The following is a 27,234-nucleotide window of genomic DNA, read 5'->3' as shown; positions in this document are numbered from 1 at the left end:
CAAGCATTGTGTTGTTTTGCAATAAAATAAAGGATGTAAGCTCACGTAATCAAGGCACATGTTTGCAAATCATGTTTTTGGTTCTCTTGCGTCTGAACTCTGGATGAATGGATTGTTTTGTGGTAATTGCAGGTGATTAATGCAGCCTTGGCCCTTGCCGCCAAACCCAACAGCAAGGTGGCCCAGGATAACATGGATTTGTTTAAGGACCAGTGGGAGAAACAGGTGCGAGTTCTTACCGACGCGGTTGATGACATCACTTCCATTGACGACTTTCTATGCGTGTCCGGTAAGTTGACGTCACAAACGTCTAGCGTGATATTGACTCCCTGTCCAGTCAGTGAATGAATTACTGGTGTGGTTTGTATAAAGGAAAAAAAATAGTTTTACAGAGGCTTCCAAGGTCATTCTTGATCTAAAATAAACCCCAAAAATCAAAAACACACACACTTATCCAAGCACATTTTTTTTTATTGCACATTTCTATGTAGGCGTAAAGTGCAAGTTATAGTCGTGCATAAGGTCTACGCCGTAGGTTATCCGTAGGCTGTGCGTCAATATCCTTCATATGCATTTCCATTTGCAATTGTGAGAACAAAGATGGGCCAAGTTGAGGAGTGATTTAACTCAAACTGCAACAAAAGTTGTTGTTTATTTACCACTATCACTGCTGAATTTTTCAAATCACACACAACAAGCTGCAGTTGCTTCTTCATTTGTGGGTTAACTAGCCAAGCTGCTGCTGCTTTAGCGGTTTTATTTCTAATGTGGTTACACGTGTGGATACTGCCTACTAGTGGTCTGCATGTGTAATTGCAAGTCGACGAAGACGACAACGCAGAACTATGTATGAAAACAGACCTGTCGAAACTACGCCATAGGATGCGTTTTAAGGCTGAATTTAATGACACAATCAGTCTTCAGGGCTGTTCACATTATAACGTTAAATATAACCATAACTATACAAGCGTCCACACCACCGGATGATAACGATAACTTAATGCTAATCTGCTCGTGAGGTGCAATTCTTACACAAATTATTTAAATTTATTAACATTTACAAATATTGCATATTTCTTTACCAAACATGCTTGTAAATGTTTGTGTGTCGTAAAATGTATAAATATACTGTTCTTGTTACATTTACACCAGCAGATGTCTTCAACACGTGGTGTTTGTGTAACTCTAAACAGTGAATCCAGTAGTTTGTGTAATCTAATATCTTACCTTTTGGTGTAGTCAGTGTAGTAGACATCAGTAGTCAAAATCACAGCAACTTCATCAGCGCTGGATTCCTGAGATCATTTTATGTTTTAGACCTCAGCATGATCTTCTCCACTGTCATTTCTACTTGAAGTTCAAATAGATTTGATTGACTGTCATTGGTTTGTTCATCATTTAGGGAAAAAAAACACTCCGTTATCCCAACAATATCATACATTTTGTATTTATCGCTATAGTTCTGGTGTAAACGCTTTGATTCTCTTGAACATAAAACGCATTAGATGTGAATGGCCCTTTAGAATGCAGTTTTCAGAGTTCGCAGCCTTCGAATTGGGACACAGCTAGAATTTAATCTTTACACTACGCAATGAAGCGCACACATAGGATTGTGGGATATCATAAGCAGTAAAGTATACATCAATGTTGTCAAAGAGTGACAGTAGACATGATGTTATCCAGACATTACCTCTGGATATTGTCTGCAAAAGGCAGCGCTTTTAAAGCCTCAGTGTTAAGTGTCTTAACCATATTGGCTTTATTTTATAAATGTCATTTGTGAAAGCTTTTTAAAGCATTTCAGACAAACTATGATTCAGCGGTAGCACATATAAAACTACTCTCCCAGGTGACGTGTCATGAAGAACGAGCTTTTTACAGCATTAAGACCATTTACAGAATGCTACTGACGGAGTCCGCTTGACTTTCATAATAACTATTTGTATGTGACCTATAATGGCTTTGTGCAGGAGAGTTGAAAAGCTTTTATACGGTTATTTCTATACCTGTAAGTGATGACACAGACTATTCCCGGTCATTGAAGGTTTTGCCACTGCATTTAAAGAAGTTGATTTGCCTGTTTAGAAGCAAAAAAACTGCTTTACTGTGGATCTGAACATTCGATCACATGCGTTAAGAAATCACAAACCCCCTCTCAAATGTGTCCTGTAAGGGTTTTGGTGTCAACTTTAGCCTGATGGACTGCCTTCCCCTCCATTCAAGGACAGATTATGGTTTATGTCGATTTGCATTTCCTAGACGCCCGTTACTAAACCGTCTGTGTTTAATCTTTCCGTCTGTACTTGTGATGCCCGTTAATGTTTTTAAGTCACAATGCATGAAGGATTTCTTGTCGTCTTTGCTTTGCATTGTGTGCAGGGTAGCGCTTTTTGGTATTTATTGCTGAGTCGTTGTGTAAACCGGATCATTGCAAACATTGACACTGAATTTGTTTGCTTTTGCTTCAGAAAATCACATTCTGGAGGATGTTAACAAGTGTGTCATCGCCCTACAAGAGAAAGACGTTGATGGGCTCGATCGCACCGCTGGGGCTATTCGTGGAAGAGCTGCCCGTGTGGTTCACGTGGTCACGTCTGAGATGGACAACTATGAACCTGGAGTCTACACTGAGAAGGTCCTGGAAGCTACAAGACTTCTAACTGATACAGGTACAAACCAGAACACCCATTGTTAGGCCTGTCACGATACCTACTTTTCAGAGGTCGGTTTATTGACACCCCACACACACACACCAAGAAATAATTGCAATAATCAATATTATTGTAATTTTAAGACCTTTTAATGTCACTGACTATATAACGACAATAAAATGAAGCATTAAGCATGAGTGATTTAAATGTTGAGTTAATCCAAAGATGCAATAGAAATCCTGTGGCACTGTGAGAATTAATGGTTTTGGGTGTTTGACCCACCAGTATAAATATCTGAACTTTGCCGGACATATGTGCTTCGTTAACCAATCAGGAGTTTGCGAATGAAGCCAGTTAACTCAAAATGTTCAAACGTCTAACAGCACACAAATAGAAAAATGTATTCAGTTTATTCTATATTCTGGTGTGAATGCACCGTAAGAACACAACTTTTAACTTTTTGTGAAAATTAGACAATAAAAATTGGAATGAAAGAAAAAATAAGATTCTAAAAAATTACAACACAAATATTATAAAAGGTAGGGCTGTCACAATGATTAAATAATCGTCTCATCGCGATTGTTTGACCTCATCGCGATGATTTCAAATCACCGCAATGATTGCACATCTCTCTAAAAAACACAAGGGGGAGCTGTAGCGCCTGTATAAACAAGATGGTATTAGATGCCATTCCTTCACTGACAGTGTACTGTAATGCGATGCATTGCAAAACCATTCAATACAGTATAAAAAAATGCATTTAAAGAAATGCTGCGAAACGTTGATAAGCAGTATGAACTATTATCATTAAAAAATTACTTTTAAATATGTGTTATGTGTATTAATATTCACTGCTAGTTAAACCCAGCAAAAGATTTAATTTAATAATCATAACAATGTGTAAAAATTATTTCATGAACAAACAAAACGTATGATAATGAAATGTCAAAACAATAAAACAGACAATTAATCGTCATAACCGGCAAAGCCCTAAAACAGGCAATAGATCGGCATAATCGGCGAAATTTATTAGGCAATTATCCGTCAGCCAAATTTCATAATTGTGACCGCTTAATAAAAGGTGTACCAGTCATTGGTGGTGCTGCATTTAAAGTGCGATCAGCAAAAAATTTTATTTTATCCAAACAAACACGTAAACATTATGTCAGTATATCGCCTCAGGGGGAAAACTACTGAGGTCATGTTTATTAATTGCGCAATAAGTCAATATAGTAATTATCGCGATTCATGTTTGTAATTATATACAATAAACAACATTGCTCATTTGAAATGGTAATAAATACTTAATGTACAGTGACTAATGTTATTCAGTGCTTTATTAGTCTATATATTAGTGTATATATATATAGAAAATGGAACTTCTGCATGTGTTGTTAATTTGTATTTAAAAGTCATTGTTCTCTTTTAATGTCTGAAAATGCTGTATGGGCATCCAAAAATAGATCTGCTACCATCTGGGCCTGAGTTTATTTATGTTTGTTTGTAGAGTTTAAAAGGTTGCAAGAGTGCTGGTTTACACAGATGATTACTTTCCTTTCATTATAAAACTGATAATTTACTCATCCCCATGTCATCCGAGATGTTTATGTCTTTCTTTGTTCAGTCAAGAGGAAATTAAGTTATTTAAGGAAAACATCCCAGGATTTTTTGCTCCAGTGTTTACAAGAGTAGAGAAAGAGGAGTGTCCTGAAGTTGTTGTATGTGTAATGATAATAATTAATGTCTTTGTGTCCGTTTATTGTTTAAAATGATCCCATGTTAGGTCATGCTGACGTGTTAGAATTTGCTAAAATTACATATTTTAAATTTTTTGGTGAAAATGAGACTGGTTTCTCTAGATAAGACCCTTATATCTCGTTTGGGATCATTTAGAGTCCTTTTGAAAAGCTGCATTGAAACTCTAAACCGTTGAGGTCCAATAAAGTCCACCATATGGAGAAAAATCTTGGAATGTTTTCCTTAAACTAAATTTTTTCTCAACTGTACAAAGAAAGACACAAACGTCTCGGAAGTCATGGGGGTGAGTAAATTATCAGGATTTGTTTTATCAAAGTAAAATGTCCGTCAAACATTTTTTACATTTTGTTGCCATTGAGCCAAAAATGTGGCCCATGTCTGCAGTCCCGCTTTGTAAGGAGGATATTTATGTTAGATTAATTTCAGTAAAATGACACGTAATATGCCTTCCTTTGCTGTTTATGTAATTTCACTTGAATGCTACAAGGATCTGAGTGTTTTTTCCACTGGGACGCACTAAAGATCATCCTGCTCATTGAAGGACCTTCTCTTGGGAAATAATGAAATACCATAATGAAATGACCGGGTCATAAAGAGGATGTGTTATATCACAGAGTATGGTTTAATTAATGTTAATGTCATTCTTCTGTAATCCTACCGCTTCAAATCTTTACTTTGAGTTCTTTCCTTTCCTTCGAATGTCGTCTTTTCACTTCATCTCCTCATGGTCCATCCGCTGTGCTCCCCTATGCGTTCCTAAATTGTGAATGAGAATGGGTATTAATGTAGATGTGTTCAGTGCCTTTGGGGAGGGACCATTACTTAGTCTGATAGAGGCAGTGTGTAGCTGGTGGGTAGGCTTAACTAAATGCTTGAGCAAACCGTTGTAGATCTTTTTGAATCACAAGGGTTTGCTCCCAAATCGCCCAGTCTGCTGCGTTTTCCCAGTGCTTACTCAGCCCAAATTTTAACAGGAATTGTAATGGCTCGGCTAGCAGCGGGAAACATATTTTAGCCATAAAAACATTTTGTAATCACCACCTAGATTCAGTTCATTATTGAAGGGCAACGACGTTTGCAAGCCTTTTAAAGGCAAAGCCCCATTCAACAGTGTAGCACTGAAATTCATTTACTAATTGGTAGTGAACGCTGTTTGCGTTTAGCAAAGTAATACAAGATTGGTTTATTTAGCGAGTGATGACGATCAGATCGGTAAAACACGGGTGTAAGAATCCTCTGGGAATGTTTTCGATTAAATCAAAGGGTTTATGCTTTTCTTTGTGTGCAAATCCCCATCCTGAGGTCCTGTTGCCTCCTGTCTTGTGATTGATTCATTGGAGCATGCATCTAGATTAAGTGTACTCATCTGCTGTACTTGGCGTAAAGTTAATCCTGATTAAAAGTTTGCCCTGAGCAATCATTAAAATCCACCAACACATCCACGAATTTCTGTGTTTGGCTCTGCTACATTTGAGGCGTTCCAAGTTGGATGAGAAGAAGTGTAGAAATGTAATTCATCAAATCTAATTTGACTTGTACGTTTGTACGGGCGGGATGTCTTGATTAAATTGTTCTTCATCTGACTCATGTTTGCAGAGTTGAAATGGAAATCTTCCTGTCGCTGAAATTAATCTCGGCATTTTCGATTTAGATTAATGCCTAATGTTTCTGACCTTGCTGTCTGTCCTTGTGTGTCCCCGTTTGTCTGTTTACAGTGATGCCGCGTTTCACCGAGCAGGTAGAGGCGGCCGTGGAGGCTCTGAGCTCAAACTCTGGACAGCCGGTGGATGAGAACGAGTTCATCGATGCTTCACGACTGGTCTATGATGGTGTGAGGGACATCAGGAAGGCTGTGCTCATGATCAGGGTGAGAAGTCTTTTTTTTTTGTACTATTCCTTTAACTTTAGTTTAAAGAGATCTTACTTGGAGTGTCTGACCCCTTTGGAGATGTTTGGCAAAATGAAAGCTTGCATTCCATACAAGGAAAGCGGATGTTGAATTACCCTGCCAAACATGTTTCCTCCTAAGCTGCTTGCACACAGACGTGCACTTTTGGTAAAACTCCAATGCAGACGGAGAACAATTCAGTGCAGATGGCAGGTTCACAAATATGTGTGGAAAAGTCTAGAGATTTCTGAGCTACAGCTAAACAAGTCTGTTCATCTGAATGTCTTTATCTTTATGCAGCTGAATCTAGGAATATTCAGCATTCATCTGTATCCATGAACTTGGATTAGGCCACAGAGGTTATTTTTCTGTTTTTGTGATCTTGACAATATTGAGTTTTTCTTAGGAAAAAAAAACAGTAATATCTTCCAGGTACCTTTAAATCACATTTAATTACAAGGGTGCATGTTTATTTTAGAGAGCATTTGATTGGACACAATCATGATATAATAAACTACATTTTAAATGTTTTGTAAAAATAAAGCATATATTTGACCTCAGAATAGGGCTGCACGATTCTGGAGAAATGAGTCACAATCTTTTTTGTTTCAAATGAAGATCTCGATTCTTTCACAATTCTGAATGCCAAATAAACATAATTTTACTTAAGGTTCTCACAGAAAAAAATAATTTCAATCTCTTTAAAAATGTTTACTTGGTTTGAATTATTAAAAAAAAAAGATTCACTAATAAATGTTTTATTACTGGTTGAAAGCAGGTATTTGCCCTCAATCGTAGACATTTATATGTAAACTGCAAAATATTATCATAGTTCTTCTGTGATAATTTAAATCACAGAAATTGCACATTGTGTTAATCACATTTAAATAAAATTGGTGCCATTAAAATTAATTTGTGTTAATACATTAATTTGGACAGCCCTAGTATAAATGTATTAGAATTTCAAAGGCTGTTGTGCTGGAATGAGCTTCTCTCCCATTTTGATACAGATTTACAATTAAACTGAAATTTCATTGACTACAACTAGGGGGCGACTCTGACAGTCGCATCTAAATGTCGTGAACAATGGAAATGCGGTTTAGACTATATCTTTAAAATATTAAAGAAAACATGAAGTGAAATTTTAGAATTAAAAGTAGACTGGCTATATGTTGTGAATAGTTGAAATAAAACAATTTCTGAAAGGTAAACATTTATAAACAAATCTAGCACTCGAAGAAGAGTAGTTGAAGACCCCTGCCTTAGGGCTGTTCCGAATACCATTTTTTGAGCTTCGAAGCTTTAGTAGAAATCAAATCGAATATTCAAAGCTTTGGAAGGAGGGGCTGAACATATTTTTCTCTTTAATATAGGCAGGAATTTCTGTGCGTCTGTCTACAACATGTGTTGCTGCGGACCCAAGGGAGTGTAGTGCCTTTATTTCGTGCAATATGGACATGTGACACATTTAGAAATAATACGCTTTTAATAAACTACAGAACAGTGCATTACGTTCGAGGCGATCTCTTCTACTGGTGGCGTTTGGTGGCTGTTGGCTATGGATGTTGGTCTCTCTGCGCCACCTATAGAGCGGGAGTGTAAAGCGCACTTCCTTCTTGGCAAAAGCTCTGCATTAACGCTGTAAAAATATTTATATATATATATTAGAATCTCAAAACTGAAAATCGAATGTCAACACACGGAACGAATATTTGAATATTCTGGTCCAGCCCTACCCTGCCTTAGAACATTTCAGTCGAATTGAGTTTATTAACTTGTTTTGTTACATTGTTCTGGAAATGCAGCTTCTTACTAATCTTAACTCAATGTCCTTCAATGTGCTGTTAGACCTTTATCTTACTCCCTCATATGAAAGCTTGTATTATTAATGTAAACTTCAATTAGATGCAGCAAAACCCATTAGGTATTAAATGGTAGTAGATGTCAAAGATAATTTAGGATTTGCTCACTGAGGCTGTATATAACTCATGATTAACATTCTTCTTAGACTGAATGAACGGTGTACGTATATGTATGTGTTTGTGTGTGTAGATGTGACACATATACCGTATGTGCCTGCTTATTAGTATCCAACGGTAGATTTGTTTTAGGCAAGTTGTACCATAATTGAAAAGATTTTCTTTTCCACATGCACTTATAATGGGATCTGTAGTTGTCTGAGAGTTAATGGTCTTTGTCTGAGCAAAAACGTATCGTCGGACAGATGGTTTTAAGCTCTCATTGAAGTGTTAGCTAACAGACTGACAATGAGCAGACAACGGTCCTTTCTCACTGCACTGGGAAACGAGCAAAGCCTTAACTACCCCTCCAAAAGGCAGAGCAACTAGGTTAACGGCATTCATTGAGGCAAATATCGTCTTTCATAGTTCCAGACTAATGAGTTTTCAATTAATTGCAAAGATAATGTTCACTGAATTTGAGTAATTGGCTTTGTTTTCGAACGTATTAGCGTCTTTAGTTAAAACGAAGAGTGCGGTCACGACCCGGATAATGAAGCCAAAGTAGCATGTGATTAAAAGAAACTAGAAGAAATGGGCAAACCTTAAACAAAGACACATTTACCAGTCACCTATTGATGATTGTCTATTAATCACTTCTGACTCTAATTATTGGCCCTCATTGTGTGTGCGCATCGTTTGCAAAACATCGACCGACCCCTTTCTTACAGACGTCAAAATAGTGATTTGTATCGACAGTTTTAAGCAGGGAAATGCGCATAGTTTTTTTTTATTAATGACTGAAGGCTTGAATTAGAATAAACATCAAATTAGATGGGGGACCTATTACACCGTATATTTGCATTAGAATAAGGAATTGATTTTAGAAAGGGGGATTTAATTTCTATTTCCTGAGAGCACTGTAGTGCTGCATTTGTTTTCCAATCCAGGCATTTTCACTAGTTATCTAGATTGATTGAACTGTTTAAAATTAAAACCCCTCTGGCTCTCTTGGTTTGCTTGTTTGTTGCTGGTTAAACATGTCTGCACCGAGTGTTAAACATGCAGAAACACTTGACTAATATAGGCATAGGTTTGGTTCTTTCCGTTCTGGCCGTATCGTAGCTCAGAAATAATTTTTAAGCGCCTCAGGGCCCTTGTTCGAACACCACTATTTTGTCCAAACTGATAAGAAACCACCCAAAGGTCTGGCAATCGTTTTCTCAGGGTGCCGTTCGCTTGGACTGTTGTAATTTTCCCCGCAGACATTTTGAGATAGCAGAAAATAAAAATCCAACTCTAATGGTCGAGTCTAAAGTTCCTCCATGAGCACGCGATGTTAAGCTCATATATTTGCACCGATCTCGAGTGCTAGTGCCCAGTGGGCATCAACTTCTCCACCACACTCGATCTAAACAGACAAGTTTGCGACTTAGGCTACTTAAGATGGACAGAGTCTTTAACCTCAGTAAGTACCGTGATCACAGTCCTCGCCGGTCAGCCGTCACCTAATATTTGACAGCCAGGCACTCCTCGACTCCCATTCAGAGCATGTCACTGGTATTAATTGCCCTTCCATCGTAGTGAGGTTACTGTATCCTGAAATGGCCCTGTCTGTATCTTACCTACAGTACACTGCTTCAGGCAACTCAAACTGTTTATTTAAATGCCTGCCCACTGCTGCCCCAGTTTATAGTTAAGGATGAAGAGCAGCACTTTTGTGCAGTAGATCTGTAGTATTGATTCAATAAATACAATTTTAGCACTGCTTCCCTAAAAATATTTACTGTTTAATATTGAGTGATTGATTTGATTTTTTTTTTTTAAATTGGGTGGTGTTGTGCATTAACCAATTTAAAAGTAACATTGTCATTTGTATGTGTGTTATACTACTATATAAAAAAATAAACCCCTGGGGTCAAAGGGGGTTTTAGGGCCCTGGAGAAGTTTTGACCTGCACTGACATTTGTGCTTTTTCAGTTGTTTAAAAACATATTAATGGCAAAAGTCTCATAACACTGCATTCAGCACAAACTGGGCTACTATATTATATGATCAACATGTATGTAAATGTTTGTATTTTTGAGATAAAAATGTTTATGCATGGTTTTTGAAAAAGCAAAATTAAGTGACTGATAAGTCCACAAAACTCATTCTTAACCTGTTTTCCCAAGACTTTTCAAAACAGGATCCTAGTAGTCTAGAGTTTTTTCTTTTAAATGATGTGAAAATCATTCTGCTTACTCATTCACATAAAACAATATATTAATTTACAATTTCAAAGTCACTTTTTGGTTAGGAAGGGCAATATGCAAGGAGGCTGGAAGCTCTTGAATAATCTGTGATTGACAGCTGAGGAAACAAAAGACTTGCATAATTAGCTGCATAATGAGCCTTTAGGCAGTAATGTAAGAATACTTACTGTACAGAGATAAGCGAATAAACTAGGTTTAAATGTATTTAGATGCATCTTAATACCACAAAGTGCGTCACATATGAGGCATTGTGTGTTTTTGTGTTTTGTGTGTGCGTTTGGCTGTCTAGATTTTTTTTCTGAATTTCACGATTTTTTTCTAGTTAACTTAAAACTTAACTACAACAATACCACAGTAATATTCTCTTTTCTATAAGATGCAAGAACATCTGGTTTTGTTTTGTTGTATTTGATTGTAGTTTAAGTACACCATCATAATCTCGCCTCACGTTAAACTAAACAATTCAACTATTATTTCTCTGTTAACTATTCATAAAAGTTTTCTATTTGTTTAAAATGTGATTAGTTTTTAGTTTTTTTATTATTAATTTTGTCTGTAATTTGGATAATGTGAATTCTTGACTTCGTTTTAAGCATTCTTTAAAATGAATCTGTTTAAATAAGTCATTTATTAGTTTGTCAATCTTACATTTCTATTCACACTGTTCACCTTTCCAAAGAGGACATTGCTATCTTTTTGTATAGGGTATATACTGAAAGACTAAGAGGGATAACGGCGTTCTCTATTACTTCTCCCACAGCGTACACAGAACAAAAGCTTATAAAATAATATTGCCTTATTGGTTTTGGAATGCCGTTTCATTTTCAATGCAGTATAACCCTGCTGTGTAATCAGATGATGTTTCACTTTGACTCTAACAAACTTATATTTAAGATCTCGATTCCGCGATTCAAATAAAAGTAAAACTTTAATTCAAATGAATAAATTTTTTTTTTTGTAAAATCACCAAGCCCCAGGTGTATTTATATGATAGAGAGATGGATAAATGAATAGATAGTCCGCATCTATAGCATCACAACCCTAACTGACTACTTCTTCTCCGCTTTATCAGTATGTTTTTGGTTTATTTTGGAACAGCTGATGTTAAGTCAGTCAGAATCTCTCCATAAACTGATGGTACAGACAGTTGGATAAGCGCAGCTTGGAGCATTGGTGAAATAAAACATTCGTATCTCTGTATATATATCATCATCTTCTGTAAGCTGAAATGTATTTTCCTGCCAGTGAGGATCCCCATGCAGCACCACCCCACCTCTTTCTCCATCATTTCCCTCAGCAAACAGGTCCCTCGTCTCAGAAGTGCATACTAATAGAGCAGTCGACTTCTAAGAGACATGTTTGGCATTCAGTGCAGGGATTAGAGAGAGAGCGAGCGAGAGTCTTCCTTTAGTTCAGTACTGGGAAAATCTGCTGGTCTCGCTGCATTGATGCACCAGATTATTCATTTTCTTCTCTAGTGACTAGTAGAGTTTATTTTAACACTCTTAACATTATGCTTTCATTCAAGATTTTATAACTGGTGCTTGCTAAGATGAGTCTTACGGTTTCTGTTGCTCATCTTAGAGTTTTACTAGTATTGCTCATCTTCCTATGAATTTTTTTCGGCTTATGAATGAGATCTTAAATCATGCAAGTTTTGAGAAGGTTTTCTAAGAGTTTGACTTTTAGATAAAATTGGCAAGCAAATCCCTTAAACTTGCATTAAAGCCATGTAGGGAGCAGAATATAACAGAGACTTATGGATAATGGAAACCCAGAGCATCTAAGCAGCTGTCTAACAATGCCCTGGAAACCAGAACACCTTTATAAAACACCGTCCTATTTATAAATGTCTTGAAGATGTTATTTGTATCAGCCATTCCTATAGTAACAATAAGTGATTGTTTGATCATAAGTGATTTGCTGTTTAAGGTAATCCTGCTTTCTTGCTAACTCTCAAGGTATTTTCTTCTCACCCTGCAGACCCCAGAGGAGCTGGATGATTCGGACTTTGAGACGGATGACTTTGATAATCGCAGCAGGACCAGCGTACAGACGGAAGATGATCAGCTCATTGCTGGACAGAGCGCTCGGGTAAGAGTTCAAAGGATTTTTTTTTTAGAAATCTTTATAATGCATGACATTGTTATTCCCCAAGAATCTGTGACGGTCAGCAAAGTACAGGCTACACTTTTGCACTTAATCAATATATTAGCAGGAATTGCTAAAAGATTTTTACTGCAAAGAATTAATTTTGATTCTTGCCGCACTCCATTTACAGACTTAGTGAATTGTAAACAGACCCGTGAGGTGCTAAATGCTTTCCTCACAGGTCAGATTTGTAGTGTCCACCTGCATTTCATTCTTCCACTTCATTAGCACAGGAACTCTGAATCTGTGTGTTAAGACTCTGTACTGATTTCATGTCAACAGCACGCCCGGTGTTGCCACCAGAGAAACAGACATCAAATCTCGCCCCCTCTCTACCTGCATTTCGCATGCCCGCTCTTTTTCTCGCTCTCTCGCGCACCCTCTCTGTCTCTGTGTGGCTCGCTCACTCTCTCGCTCTCTCTATCTCTCTATCTATCTCGCTCTTGCTCTCACTCTCTCGCTCTCTTTCTATCTCACTCGCTCTTGATCTTTTGCTCGCTGTTGCTCTTGCTCGCTCTCTCTCTCTCTCTCTCTCTCTCTCCCTCTCCCTCCTCTGTTGCCTTGGTAATGCTTATAAAAATCCATCCTGACATGGCCGGAAGGAAGAGTGTAGAGATGTATTTTTATTATTTTATTAGTTTGAATATTTTTTTTAGTCCACAGTTGTTGTGATGGTAGAGACACTGCTGATTGGCACCCTGGTTTCCTTTTTAAATTCAGTATTGAGTCATAAACAGAGACCGAGGGAGAGAGGTGATGTGCACAAAGTTGTGTTTGGGGATCTTGTTAGTGAGAGTGACATTTTTTTTTCTCTGAATACTACTTTGACTACAAAACCATTTATGTGACTGCAAAAAAAGGAGGAACAAGTGTGCCCAAAACTAAATGCATGGTCCAAAATATTATTAGTGGTGCTTGCATTTATGCAAGGCATCACTATTATTATTGCTCATACTTATTATTATTAGTGGTGCTTGCATTTATGCAAGGCATCACTATTACTATTGTAAAAATTATTATTAGTGGTGCTTGCATTTATGCAAAGCATCACTATTACTATTCCTCAAAGATATTATTATTAGTGGTGCTTGCATTTATGCAAGGCATCACTATTATTATTGCTCATACTTATTATTAGTGGTGCTTGCATTTATGCAAAGCATCACTATTACTATTCCTCAAAGATATTATTATTATTATTCTTCTTTTTCTGGACACTTTTTCGGCGCGTAACTCGTCTCGCACGGTTTGGCGTAGTGCCATGAAAGAGGGCTCAAATCGACCGGATTATTAAGGAGAGGTGTGCTATGACTTTTATAAGCGATCGGGTGCATGATTTCCGAAAGGGGCGCGAAAAACCTCCCGAAAACGTCCCATTGACTTTACATTGCGTCGAACTTTGGCAGGTCATAGCTCCACTCTAGGATTTTGTAGAAACATGTGGGTTACAGCATTTGAAGAGGGTGGTAACCTCTGTAAGAACATACATCACATTGGGGTGTAAGTTGTACCCCTGGGGTGTAAGAGCTGCCCAAAAGTGCCCTAATGGAAAGTCAATGGGGCGAAAATCCCATAGACTAACATTGCCAAAAAAAATTGACAGGTCACAGGTCCAAGTGAGGATTTCATAGAAACATCTGGGTTACTAAAATTGAAGAGGGTGCTAGACTCTGTCAGGACGTCCCCCACAATGGGGTGTAAGGTTACCCTAGCAACCGTTTTGGGCACCCTAGCAACATCTCCCATAGACTGCCATTATAAAATGCCCAGGTGGATATCTTTGCAGCACAGTGTCATAGAGACATGGGGGTGGGCTCATTTTACTTAGGCATCCAATCAGTATCTTAGGATCCTTAAAGACTAACTAAGCCACGCCCCTAGCAACCACTTTTGAGCACCCTAGCAACATAAAATTCAAACAGTTATATCTCGGCATCAGAACATCGTAGAGACACGGGGGTTGGACCGGTTTACTTGTGACTAGGGGTGTAACAATTGGGCACATCATTGGCCACTCCCAAGCCACGCCCCTAGCAACCAAATTTGAGCACCCTAGCAACCGAATAAACAAAGCCTTATATCTCCGCATCAGAACATCGTAGAGACACGGGGTTTGAACCGTTTGACTCATTACTCGGAGGGTAATCACTAGTGGATGCCATTTTTTTCCCTAGCAACCAAATGCAGGACCCTAGCAACAGAGTAAACAAAGCCTTATATCTCCGCATCAGAACATCGTAGAGACACGGGGTTTGGACCGTTTGACTCGTGACTCGGAGGGTAATCACTAGTGGATGCCATTTTTTTCCCTAGCAACCAAATGCAGGACCCTAGCAACAGAGTAAACAAAGCCTTATATCTCCGCATCAGAACAACATAGAGACACGGGGTTTGGACCGTTTGACTCGTGACTCGGAGCGTAATCACTAGTGGATGCCATTTTTTTCCCTAGCAACCAAATGCAGGACCCTAGCAACAGAGTAAACAAAGCCTTATATCTCCCCATCCGAACATCGTAGAGACACGGGGTTTGGACCGTTTGACTCATGACTCGGAGGGTAATCACTAGTGGATGCCATTTTTTTCCCTAGCAACCAAATACAGGACCCTAGCAACAGAGTAAACAAAGCCTTATATCTCCCCATAAGAACATCGTAGAGACACTGGGTTTGGACCGTTTGACTCATGACTCGGAGGGTAATCACTAGTGGATGCCATTTTTTTCCCTAGCAACCAAATACAGTACCCTAGCAACAGAGTAAACAAAGCCTTATATCTCTGCTTCAGAACATCGTAGAGACACGGGGGTTGAACCATTTTACTTGTGACTCGGTATGTAATCACTAGTGGGTGCCAATTTTTTCCCTAGCAACCAAATACAGTACCCTAGCAACAGAGTAAACAAAGCCTTATATCTCTGCATCAGAACATCGTACAGACACGGGGGTTGGACCGTTTGACTCGTGACTCAGAGGGTAATCACTAGTGGATGCCATTTTTTCCCCTAGCAACCAAATACAGTACCCTAGCAACAGAGTAAACAAAGCCTTATATCTCTGCATCAGAACATCGTAGAGACACGGGGGTTGGACCGTTTTACTTTTGGCTTGGAGTATAATCATACATTGTCCCCTGAAATTTGCCACGGCAAGCACCACTCACATTTTCTTCAGGAAATGTACCTATCTAGTTATTATTATTATTCTTCTTTTTCTGGACACTTTTTCGGCGCGTAACTCGTCCCGCACGCTTTGTCGTAGACCCATAAATTAGGGCTCAAATCGACCGGCTTATTGAGGAGAAGTCTGCTATGACTTTTATAAGCGATCGGGTGCAGGATTTCCGAAAGGGGGGCGAAAAACCACCCAAAAAATCCCATTGACTTAACATTGCGCCCAACTTTGACGAGTCATAGCTCCGCTCGAGGATTTTGTAGAAACATGTGGGTTACAACATTTGAAGAGGGTGGTAGGCTCTGTAAGAACATGGATCACAATGGGGTGTAAGTTGTACCCCTGGGGTGTAAGAGGTGCCCAAAAGTGCCCCAATGAAAAGTCAATGGGGCAAAATCCCATAGACTTACCATTGCAAAAATTTTGACGGGTCATAGGTCCGAGCCAGGATTTCATAGAAACATGTGGGTTACTAAATTTGAAGAGGGTACTAGACTCTGTCAGGACGTCCCCCACAATGGGGTGTAAGGTTACCATAGCAACCATTTTGGGCACCCTAGCAACCTATACCATAGACTGCCATTATAAAATGCCCGGATGGATATCTTTGCACCACAGTGTCATAGAGACATGGGGGTGGGCTCATTTTACTCAGGCATCCAATCAGTCTCTCAGGATCCTTACAGACTTACTAAGCCACGCCCCTAGCAACCACTTTTGAGCACCCTAGCAACATAAAATACAAACAGTTATATCTCGGCATCAGAACATCGTAGAGACACGGGGGTTGGACCGTTTAACTTGTGACTCGGAGTGTAATCACTGGACACATCATTGGCCACTCCCAAGCCACGCCCCTAGCAACCAAATACAGTACCCTAGCAACAGAGTAAACAAAGCCTTATATCTCCGCATCAGAACATCGTAGAGACACGGGGGTTGGACCGTTTTACTTGTGACTCGGAGTGTAATCACTGGGCACGTCATTGGCCACTCCCAAGCCACGCCCCTAGCAACCAAATACAGTACCCTAGCAACAGAGTAAACAAAGCCTTATATCTCCGCATCAGAACATCGTAGAGACATGGGGTTTGGACCGCTTGACTCGTGACTCGGAGGGTAATCACTAGTGGATGCCATTTTTTCCCCTAGCAACCAAATACAGTACCCTAGCAACAGAGTAAACAAAGCCTTATATCTCCGCATCAGAACATCGTAGAGACACGGGGGTTGGACCGTTTGACTCGTGACTCGGAGGGTAATCACTAGTGGATGCAATTTTTTTCCCTAGCAACCAAATACAGTACCCTAGCAACAGAGTAAACAAAGCCTTATATCTCCGCATCAGAACATCGTAGAGACACGGGGTTTGGACCGTTTGACTCGTGACTCGGAGGGTAATCACTAGTGGATGCCATTTTTTTCCTTAGCAACCAAATACAGTACCCTAGCAACAGAGTAAACAAAGCCTTATATCTCCGCATCAGAACATCGTAGAGACACGGGGGTTGGACCGTTTGACTCATGACTCGGAGGGTAATCACTAGTGGATGCCATTTTTTCCCTAGCAACCAAATACAGTACCCTAGCAACAGAGTAAACAAGCCCTTATATCTCCGCATCAGAACATCGTAGAGACACGGGGTTTGGACCGTTTGACTCGTGACTCGGAGTGTAATCACTAGTGGATGCCAATTTTCTCCCTAGCAACCAAATACATTACCCTAGCAACAGAGTAAACAAAGCCTTTTATCTCCACATCAGAACATCGCAGAGACACGGGGGTTGGACCGTTTGACTCGTATCTCGGAGTGTAATCACTAGTGGATGCCAATTTTTTCCCTAGCAACCAAATACAGTACCCTAGCAACAGAGTAAACAAAGCCTTATATCTCCGCATCAGAACATCGTAGAGACACGGGGGTTTGACCGTTTGACTCGTGACTCGGAGTGTAATCACTAGTGGATGCCAATTTTCTCCCTAGCAACCAAATGCAGTACCCTAGCAACCGGATAAACAAAGCCTTATATCTTCGCTTCAGAATATCGTAGAGACATGTGGGTTGAATTGTTTTACTTTTGGCTTGGAGTATAATCATATATTGTCCCCCGAAATTTGCCACGGCAAGCACCACTTCACATTTTCTTCAGGAAATGTACCTATCTAGTTATTATATCTTATTATTCTTATGTCTGCACACTTTTTCGGCGCGTAACTCGTCCCACACGGTTTGTCGTAGACCCATAAATTAGGGCTCAAATCGACCGGCTTATTGAGGAGAGGTGTGCTATGACTTTTATAAGCGATCGGGTGCAGGATTTCCGAAAGGGGGGCGAAAAACCACCCAAAAAATCCCATTGACTTAACATTGCGCCCAACTTTGACGAGTCATAGCTCCGCTCGAGGATTTTGTAGAAACATGTGGGTTACAACATTTGAAGAGGGTGGTAGGCTCTGTAAGAACATGGATCACAATGGGGTGTAAGTTGTACCCCTGGGGTGTAAGAGGTGCCCAAAAGTGCCCCAATGAAAAGTCAATGGGGCAAAATCCCATAGACTTACCATTGCAAAAATTTTGACAGGTCATAGGTCCGAGCCAGGATTTCATAGAAACATGTGGGTTACTAAATTTGAAGAGGGTGCTAGACTCTGTCAGGACGTCCCCCACAATGGGGTGTAAGGTTACCATAGCAACCATTTTGGGCACCCTAGCAACCTATACCATAGACTGCCATTATAAAATGCCCGGATGGATATCTTTGCACCACAGTGTCATAGAGACATGGGGGTGGGCTCATTTTACTCAGGCATCCAATCAGTCTCTCAGGATCCTTACAGACTTACTAAGCCACGCCCCTAGCAACCAAATTTGAGCACCCTAGCAACCGAATAAACAAAGCCTTATATCTCCACATCAGAACATCGTAGAGACACGGGGGTTGGACCATTTTACTTGTGACTCGGAGTGTAATCACTGGGCACATCATTGGCCACTCCCAAGCCACGCCCCTAGCAACCAAATACAGTACCCTAGCAACAGAGTAAACAAAGCCTTATATCTCCGCATCAGAACATCGTAGAGACACGGGGGTTGGACCGTTTTACTTGTGACTCGGAGTGTAATCACTGGGCACATAATTGGCCACTCCCAAGCCACGCCCCTAGCAACCAAATACAGTACCCTAGCAACAGAGTAAACAAAGCCTTATATCTCCACATCAGAACATCGTAGAGACATGGGGGTTGGACCGTTTGACTCATGACTCGGACGGTAATCACTAGTGGATGCCATTTTTTTCCCTAGCAACCAAATACAGTACCCTAGCAACAGAGTAAACAAAGCCTTATATCTCCGCATCAGAACATCGTAGAGACATGGGGTTTGGACCGTTTGACTCGTGACTCGGAGGGTAATCACTAGTGGATGCCATTTTTTTCCCTAGCAACCAAATACAGTACCCTAGCAACAGAGTAAACAAAGCCTTATATCTCCGCATCAGAACATCGTAGAGACATGGGGGTTGGACCGTTTGACTCATGACTCGGAGGGTAATCACTAGTGGATGCAATTTTTTTCCCTAGCAACCAAATACAGTACCCTAGCAACAGAGTAAACAAAGCCTTATATCTCCGCATCAGAACATCGTAGAGACACGGGGATTGGACCGTTTGACTCGTGACTCGGAGGGTAATCACTAGTGGATGCCATTTTTTTCCCTAGCAACCAAATACAGTACCCTAGCAACAGAGTAAACAAAGCCTTATATCTCCGCATCAGAACATCGTAGAGACACGGGGGTTGGATCGTTTGACTCGTGACTCGGAGGGTAATCACTAGTGGATGCCATTTTTTTCCTTAGCAACCAAATACAGTACCCTAGCAACAGAGTAAACAAAGCCTTATATCTCCGCATCAGAACATCGAAGAGACACGGGGGTTGGACCGTTTGACTCATGACTCGGAGGGTAATCACTAGTGGATGCCATTTTTTCCCTAGCAACCAAATACAGTACCCTAGCAACAGAGTAAACAAACCCTTATATCTCCGCATCAGAACATCGTAGAGACACGGGGTTTGGACCGTTTGACTCGTGACTCGGAGTGTAATCACTAGTGGATGCCAATTTTCTCCCTAGCAACCAAATACATTACCCTAGCAACAGAGTAAACAAAGCCTTTTATGTCCACATCAGAACATCGCAGAGACACGGGGGTTGGACCGTTTGACTCGTATCTCGGAGTGTAATCACTAGTGGATGCCAATTTTTTCCCTAGCAACCAAATACAGTACCCTAGCAACAGAGTAAACAAAGCCTTATATCTCCGCATCAGAACATTGTAGAGACACGGGGGTTTGACCGTTTGACTCGTGACTCGGAGTGTAATCACTAGTGGATGCCAATTTTCTCCCTAGCAACCAAATACAGTACCCTAGCAACCGAATAAACAAAGCCTTATATCTTCGCATCAGAATATCGTAGAGACATGTGGGTTGAATTGTTTTACTTTTGGCTTGGAGTATAATCATATATTGTCCCCCGAAATTTGCCACGGCAAGCACCACTTCACATTTTCTTCAGGAAATGTACCTATCTAGTTATATAATGCTATTCTGTAATTTCCCTTTGTCATTAAGAATTATTAAACATGCGTCTTTGTGTTTACATCCACTTTAATAGATGCAAATTCAGCTTTCCTTAAATGAATATAATTATAGACTAGGGGTGTAAATCGGACAATTCATTGTGATATGTTACAAAATTTATTTTCTCTGCCAGCGATGTGATATTTGCAGAGACAGCTAACATTTCTTCAGTGCAATTATGATTTGATTTGATTATTTATTCATACTTTAATATTACGTTATATTTTTATTAAGTCACAAATGCAAACAAAATATATAACATGAATATTTAATTAAACTCTTTAAAAGAGGCACAATCTCTGTCACAATTGGGACGTTTACAATAACAAACTATTATGTCAAATAAAATCAATCTTATGATGGCAACAGTCAAAGTCTTCAGTGTTTCAGTTCGTGCTGATAAAGGTTTTCTTTCAATCTGGTTGTTAAATCCATTTTTCCAAATACAAAATATTTCCAAAACCACGAATTGGATCTGATAGCAGTCCCAGCATCTTTTGTCTCTTCATTGTGTTTTCACTGCCAGAACCGCTTTGTTGCTGCATCGCATTCACTTGCTGACACAAGCACACGAAAATAAACTAGATGGACGTTACGTCAACGAATGAGGACATGAAAAGTGTCAAAACAAATGCACCTCACATAGATATTTCATGTGTGGCATTGATGCATCGTATCATTAGAAATGTAATCAATCCACTGATTCCTATTGATTATTACACCACTAATATAGACCTCTCACCTTCTTTCTTCATACAGTTATGTAAACTTAAAAATAAAATAAAAATCTTCAGCTCCAAAGGAAGGAGACTTTCATAAAGAGTGCAAGACTCAAACTAAAAGACTCTTATTCAGAGAAAGCTTTGCAGGGAGCTCAGATTTTCAATTGAATCTTGTGCTGGGAAGCGAGCTGTATTTTAGTTTGAAGAGTTTTTTATAAAACCGGGCTGTAGATGTTTTGTGCTTGAATGAGAATATGATTATATAAATCTGTAATCACTGTCCTGCCTCCTGTTTTATCCTCCTGAGGCTTTTGATTTAGTCCTCTGTTCCAGTGGGAATCCCAGTCAGTGGGCTAATGTGTGTCACGTGTGCTGGTGCTCCACATTTAAACAACAATTTCAGTTTATTGGGCCAAAAAATGTAATTCTTAGTAGGAGAGCTGGATAAAATGTAGGTCAGAGAACACGTCTCCCATTTCTTTATAATGGTTTGCTTTTCATGAACATAAAATAACTGAGAATTTCAAGTAACAGTATGTTTATATATGATGAGTAATGTATGTTTATGAGAAGAGCAGTGTATGTATTAAATAGCTACGGGTATAGAAACCATTAAACAATATTTCTGCTTGTTTTGTTAGAATTTTTATCAGTCGTTGCTTCATCACTTTGGGCCTGGACAAGTTTAAGTTATAAGACCCTTACTGTTGAGTCTCCATACACAATCCACCAAGCATTGCTCAGCACAAAATGTTATGAACAGAATTGAAGAAATGAAGTTTTATAGCCTTTACACCATCAGCCAAAGCTGTAAAATCTCTTGCTTACCCATTTCACGCTGGGAGAAAGAGAGAGAGAGAGAGCGAGAAAGAGAGAGAGAGAGAGAGAGAGAGAGAGAGGACAAAGGAAGGTGTAAGAGAGATGAAAAGAACCAGCATGGGCGATTAAACACCAATTTTCTTTTATTAATTGCATATCCTTTGTCATATATTCTGTCATAGATCAGTGTGTCGTGCAGGTTTCTATGGGATTTGTTATATATATATATATATAATGTTATCTGTGGATTGGCAGGCAATCATGGCTCAGTTACCCCAGGAGCAGAAGGCGAAGATTGCAGAGCAGGTGGCCAGTTTCCAGGAGGAAAAGAGCAAACTGGACGCTGAGGTGTCCAAGTGGGATGACAGCGGTAATGACATCATCGTTCTGGCCAAGCAGATGTGTATGATTATGATGGAGATGACAGACTTCACCAGGTAAGAGCAAACCTCCCTCTTTACTGCCTCTCTTACAAGCGCACACACACAAACCTCTTAGACTCAACCCAATAGGCTTCTCTGGCCATGCATTAATGCTTGGGTTTCACTATGTGCCGGCTCAGTGATTCAGCTTTATATTGGTTTGTATGGCAGTTTGCATTGGCAGTGAAATGTGCACTCGTTTTCTTGGAGGAGAAACCTTTTCTGATATTAAAAGGCAATCTGGTGAGGTCTGGTTTTTATACCTAATTTCCCCTGTCATTTGCTTAAATCGACCATCAATTAGTGAGGCCTAATATTAACCGAGACAAGCGCTTGGTTCCATCTCATGCAGTTCTTTTCCCTCTTAGTGGAAGCAAATGAGCTGTGTGGGGTTTTTTTCTTAGGCTTTTACGTGCCTCATTTCCCTGCCTCTTTGTTTTTCTGTCATACGTGATTCATATATCCTCCTGTGTGTGTGAAAGACAAGAGGTTGTAGGCTAGAGAAATTATTCATCCTTGTTTTTTAACACAAGTATACACCGCGTCAGAATCGGTTGTGGGTGGGTTTCCATCACATACAGTTCGATTGTGGTTATGAATGCTGTTGCAGGAAAAATAGTAAAGTGACTTTGGTTATTCAGTCATATGGAGAGTATTTTCACCTAGAAACAAACACAGCAGAAGAAAAGGTCATCTGCGGTCCTTTTCTTTTTAATGGCAGAATGAAGGAAAGGCACATTGTAGGTGTGACCGAGAAGATGTTCATGGTCCACACACCTAAGAGTTAACAGCCATCTGCTCTCCCCGAGGACACGCTGTGTGATGGAGAGATAGAGAAAATGTATTGGTCTATCCGTTTTCCCTGCCTATGCTTACTACACAAAGGACACGAATAGGCGATGTACGTGTATTGTAATGTCTCCAGGATGCCTCTCACTTATCTATAGCCACCTTATCTAAAGACCTGGTAGGAGAAAAGGTACCCTTATCCGTCTTTTCCTTGTGTTCAGGAACCCTCATTCCTGCATACTACAATGAATGTTCATGTCATCAATATTCCAACAGACTAATGCACATTTACCAGACCGGCAGTAAAAATAATCTAACTGACCTGTTCTTGTTCCAGATGCTGATTGGTCAATAGAGTGTTGCAGCTAGTTTAAAATCCACAGCTGATGCCAAACTGTTATTAGTTAACAGTCACATAATATGGCATTTCAAGATGTAAAATAAGTCTCAATTGTCACTGTTAAAAAGGCCCACTTTGGGGGGGTGCAGGAAAAGTGCAGTTTTTGTGTGCGCGTGTGTCTCTTTAAATGCATATGAGCTTAAAACATACAGCATATTTTTAATAAAACAATCCCCTTACTTCAATGTTCATAATGAATCTTGTAAAGATTTAAATTATGACCGAACTGTTGTCTTTGGATATCTGTGGGCGGGGCCTGTGCAAGTGACATCAACGTATGCCATGAGACTATTGATGTTTCACATGGATTTTAAAAGGCTGATTTTTATCATTACAGGGTGGTTGTGTATACAGTTATGTTCAAACATATCAAAGTGAATTTCTCAATATGTACACTACCAGTCAAAACTTTTAAAATGTTAACTATGATCTGAAAAATCTTTTAATCTGAAGGTGTGTGTATGGTTAAATGCTTGAAATTTCTTTTGTAGACAATAACAAAAATGATATTTTTTATTTCATAATATTATTTGTGAAGTAGTTTATTTAAACCATGGGTCTCAAACTTGGGTTGGTACTAATATATGCAGGACAGGTGCCCTCAAGGAACAATGATGGAGACTCATGACTAATGCTGCGTTCCAGGCAGGTTTTTAAACCCGTGAGTTACGACTTCAAAACCACGACTCACGACTCTATGCGTTCCAGGCAGCCTGTAACTCGTGTTTTTACAACCTTCTACCGGTGAAAGTGCACTGGAACGGCAGTCAAACCCGTGACTTCCCACCTGTGAACTCGTACTAGATCGATGTACTCCCAGTTCAGAGTCGTGAGTCGTGGTTTTGAAGTCGTGAGTTACGGGTTACAGGTTGCCTGGAACGCAGCATAAGACTATTAAATATTGAAGGAAAAGCAGCCAATAAGAGCCCAGTAGGCTTGGGCGGTAATACGGTAATATGGTATACCGCGGGATCTAAAAATAGCAAAGGTATCAATTTCTATACCGCCATACCGGCCTTTAAAAAAAAACAATGAACTTATATAGCAGACAAGGATTAAATATTAAATTAGGGATGGCGAAAACTAAACATTTTCTTCAACGACCACCGAGCCATTAACTGATTAGTTTAAAACAAGTTACGCTGTTTGAAATAACAGCCATTTCGAGCCGCGCCTGCAATTTCGCAACTCTGTCGCATCTCTCTGCTGCTCTGCCTCCGGCTCATGCGAAACATGATTCCCGCAAACGTGTCGCCGAGGAGCTTGTATGCTGCTTGTATGTAATCAGAGGACAAATGACTCCTTAGTTTCAATGGTTTTGGTAAGGTGATCGCGTGGAAAATAAAGGCGTTTGTCTTATTAGAAGCTCATTTGAAACACTGCCACGGCTTATTTAAGAAAATGACAGCTCCGGAGAGACGGCGCTTAAGTTTGAGGTAGTGCTAAAAATAATAAAGAAAGATGATGATCATCATCACCTTATCAGTTAGCACTAAAATGTAGATGTAATGTAATTCCAAATCTAAACCCATCTTATGCGGAATGTTGCCTAATAGACTGCAAAACGATAAAACAGGCACCTTCAGAATGCATTAAAGACGCACCGCCAAGGCAGGTCTAACTGCCTTCTAATAACGACTAGAACAACTCTTTTGTATAATTATTATTACTTTTTTATTTTTCAAAAAGACAAGTGTTAACTTCTGTTAAGTGCAACATGGACGATGCAATGCTTTGCTGATGCAAGCCGCGATAAAGCCCTTGTCTGTTTTAGAAAAATGCAGCAAAGATATTAAATGCTGATGTATGAGTTTCATTTATTTATGATGAGGTCCGTGCGTTCTAGTTAACAATGCAATGCAAGCGAACGCGCCGTGTCGGCGCCTCCATGTCATGGTTATTATATTGTCTACTATATTTGCTTTTAATTTATTAAATACGTGCAATTGGTTGATAAAACATTTATTAAAATTAAGACACAATTTATACAAAACGAAATTCACTTTAAAGAAAGGCTTTCTACAAAGCAAAACCTAATTAAGTGGTAAAAATGTCTAATGATTTACAAAAAAAAAACTTAATCTGCACTTTACTGTTAAAAGACGTGAATGTTAATAATTCTGAATACAACCAGGAAAGACTTTCGTTTTAAATATTTTATTGCTGGATTTTACAAAAAATATTTTTATTTTATTTGCTGGAATATGCAGAAATTAAAGTTAACAGAAAGAGGACTTTATTTCATTAAAATATGGTGGAATGTGCAGAAAATAGGTTTAAATGTTCAGCAATTTTCTTCAAGTCTGAGACTGTTGCTTTGATTAAATTTTAGCTTGATGCAACGCGAGTGCACGAAACGCCGTGACCTTGCGCCAGAACCCAAATGCCGTGACCTTGCGCCAAATGTTTTTATTGGTTTATAAGTACAAACAGGCAAGTTGTGAAAAATTGAGTGTGAGGGATTTGTTCACTTCACACAAAAATATCCTGGAAATTGGAATGAGATGGCTAACTGTAGTCGCGTTTAGTCCACTGTCTATAATAGCCTAATTTAGAGATCACTTTTTTAACCGACAACTGGTTAATTCTGTTTGAGCTTAGTATTTAACTTTTTTCATAAACTGCTAGTTGTTGCTAATAAAAGTTGTTAATATTGTTGTGCAGGTTATTTTGTTATTGTTTCAGTATTAGTGTTTGGTATTCAGTTTCTAAAGGGTTTAGGCACAAGCCAACATTATAGTGAAGCCGTCTGATTACGTCATAATTTTTTAATTATTATATACGGTAATACCGTATACCGGGGTAAAATAGGGAGGCGGTTTGATGGTATCAAAATTTGGATACCGCCCAAGCCTAGAGCCCAGATTAAATGTGTAACTCCTTCAATATTCTTTAAAATTCTTTCTAAGGTGAAACTTCAAGAAGTTTCTTGATAAAATGACACAAGAACAATTTTGCAATTTCTAGGCGAAATGACTGCACTTTAGATGATTATATATAACATTGTTGATGTATTTTGGATTAATTTAGTCACCAATATATTTCCTACATTTACATAGTTGGATTGAAAAAAAATGTTGCATATAAACTTTTGACTGGTAGTGTACATCATTTTGCAGAACTTGTAGAGAGTTACCTTCTGTTAATGTCTTATCATTTGTATTGACCAAGCTTTTATAAAGCTTTTTGACTTTTGATTTTATAATAAACATTTTTAAAGCACAGTAAATACAGCATATAATCTCAGCCTATAAATGAAAAGTATTTCTTAAATATACATCAGGCCTTTCATCTGTCTGTTGTTGTTCTTTTATTAGTTGATTTTTTTTTATTATTTTTCTTTGAAGTGTTGTAGTTCTGTAATGGTTGGGTCAAACACTTCAATGCTTTTGCTCTGATTAGTTTTATCCCACTATAAAGTGAACCTAACTAATCAATGATGACATTTCATGTCAACTGTTTTCATTATCATTTTTCTTTGTTAGTTGTTGCTGCCATGTAATGCATACATTTATTGTTTGTTCTATTGAATTGATGGCATTATCTCTGTTGAAGGTTTAACTGAGACGGCCACATCTTGACTTGTTGAAATCTGTCATTG

General features: G+C 39.1%; 1 protein-coding gene across 1 annotated transcript in view; it reads left to right on the top strand.

Moving 5' to 3' along the window:
- Positions 1-27,234, top strand: part of ctnna1 (catenin (cadherin-associated protein), alpha 1) — a 126,253-nt gene that overhangs the window by 78,005 nt on the left and 21,014 nt on the right. Inside the window, exons 11-15 of the mRNA XM_065274932.2 lie at positions 133-289; positions 2,469-2,669; positions 6,125-6,276; positions 12,494-12,604; positions 22,278-22,459. Of these exons, the coding sequence (XP_065131004.2) occupies positions 133-289; positions 2,469-2,669; positions 6,125-6,276; positions 12,494-12,604; positions 22,278-22,459 (803 nt within the window). The remainder of the gene's footprint in view (positions 1-132; positions 290-2,468; positions 2,670-6,124; positions 6,277-12,493; positions 12,605-22,277; positions 22,460-27,234) is intronic.

The sequence above is a fragment of the Paramisgurnus dabryanus genome, chromosome 16 (genome assembly GCF_030506205.2).
Source record: "Paramisgurnus dabryanus chromosome 16, PD_genome_1.1, whole genome shotgun sequence".
Taxonomy (NCBI): domain Eukaryota; kingdom Metazoa; phylum Chordata; class Actinopteri; order Cypriniformes; family Cobitidae; genus Paramisgurnus; species Paramisgurnus dabryanus.
This window is presented reverse-complemented; position numbering and strand designations above follow the sequence as displayed.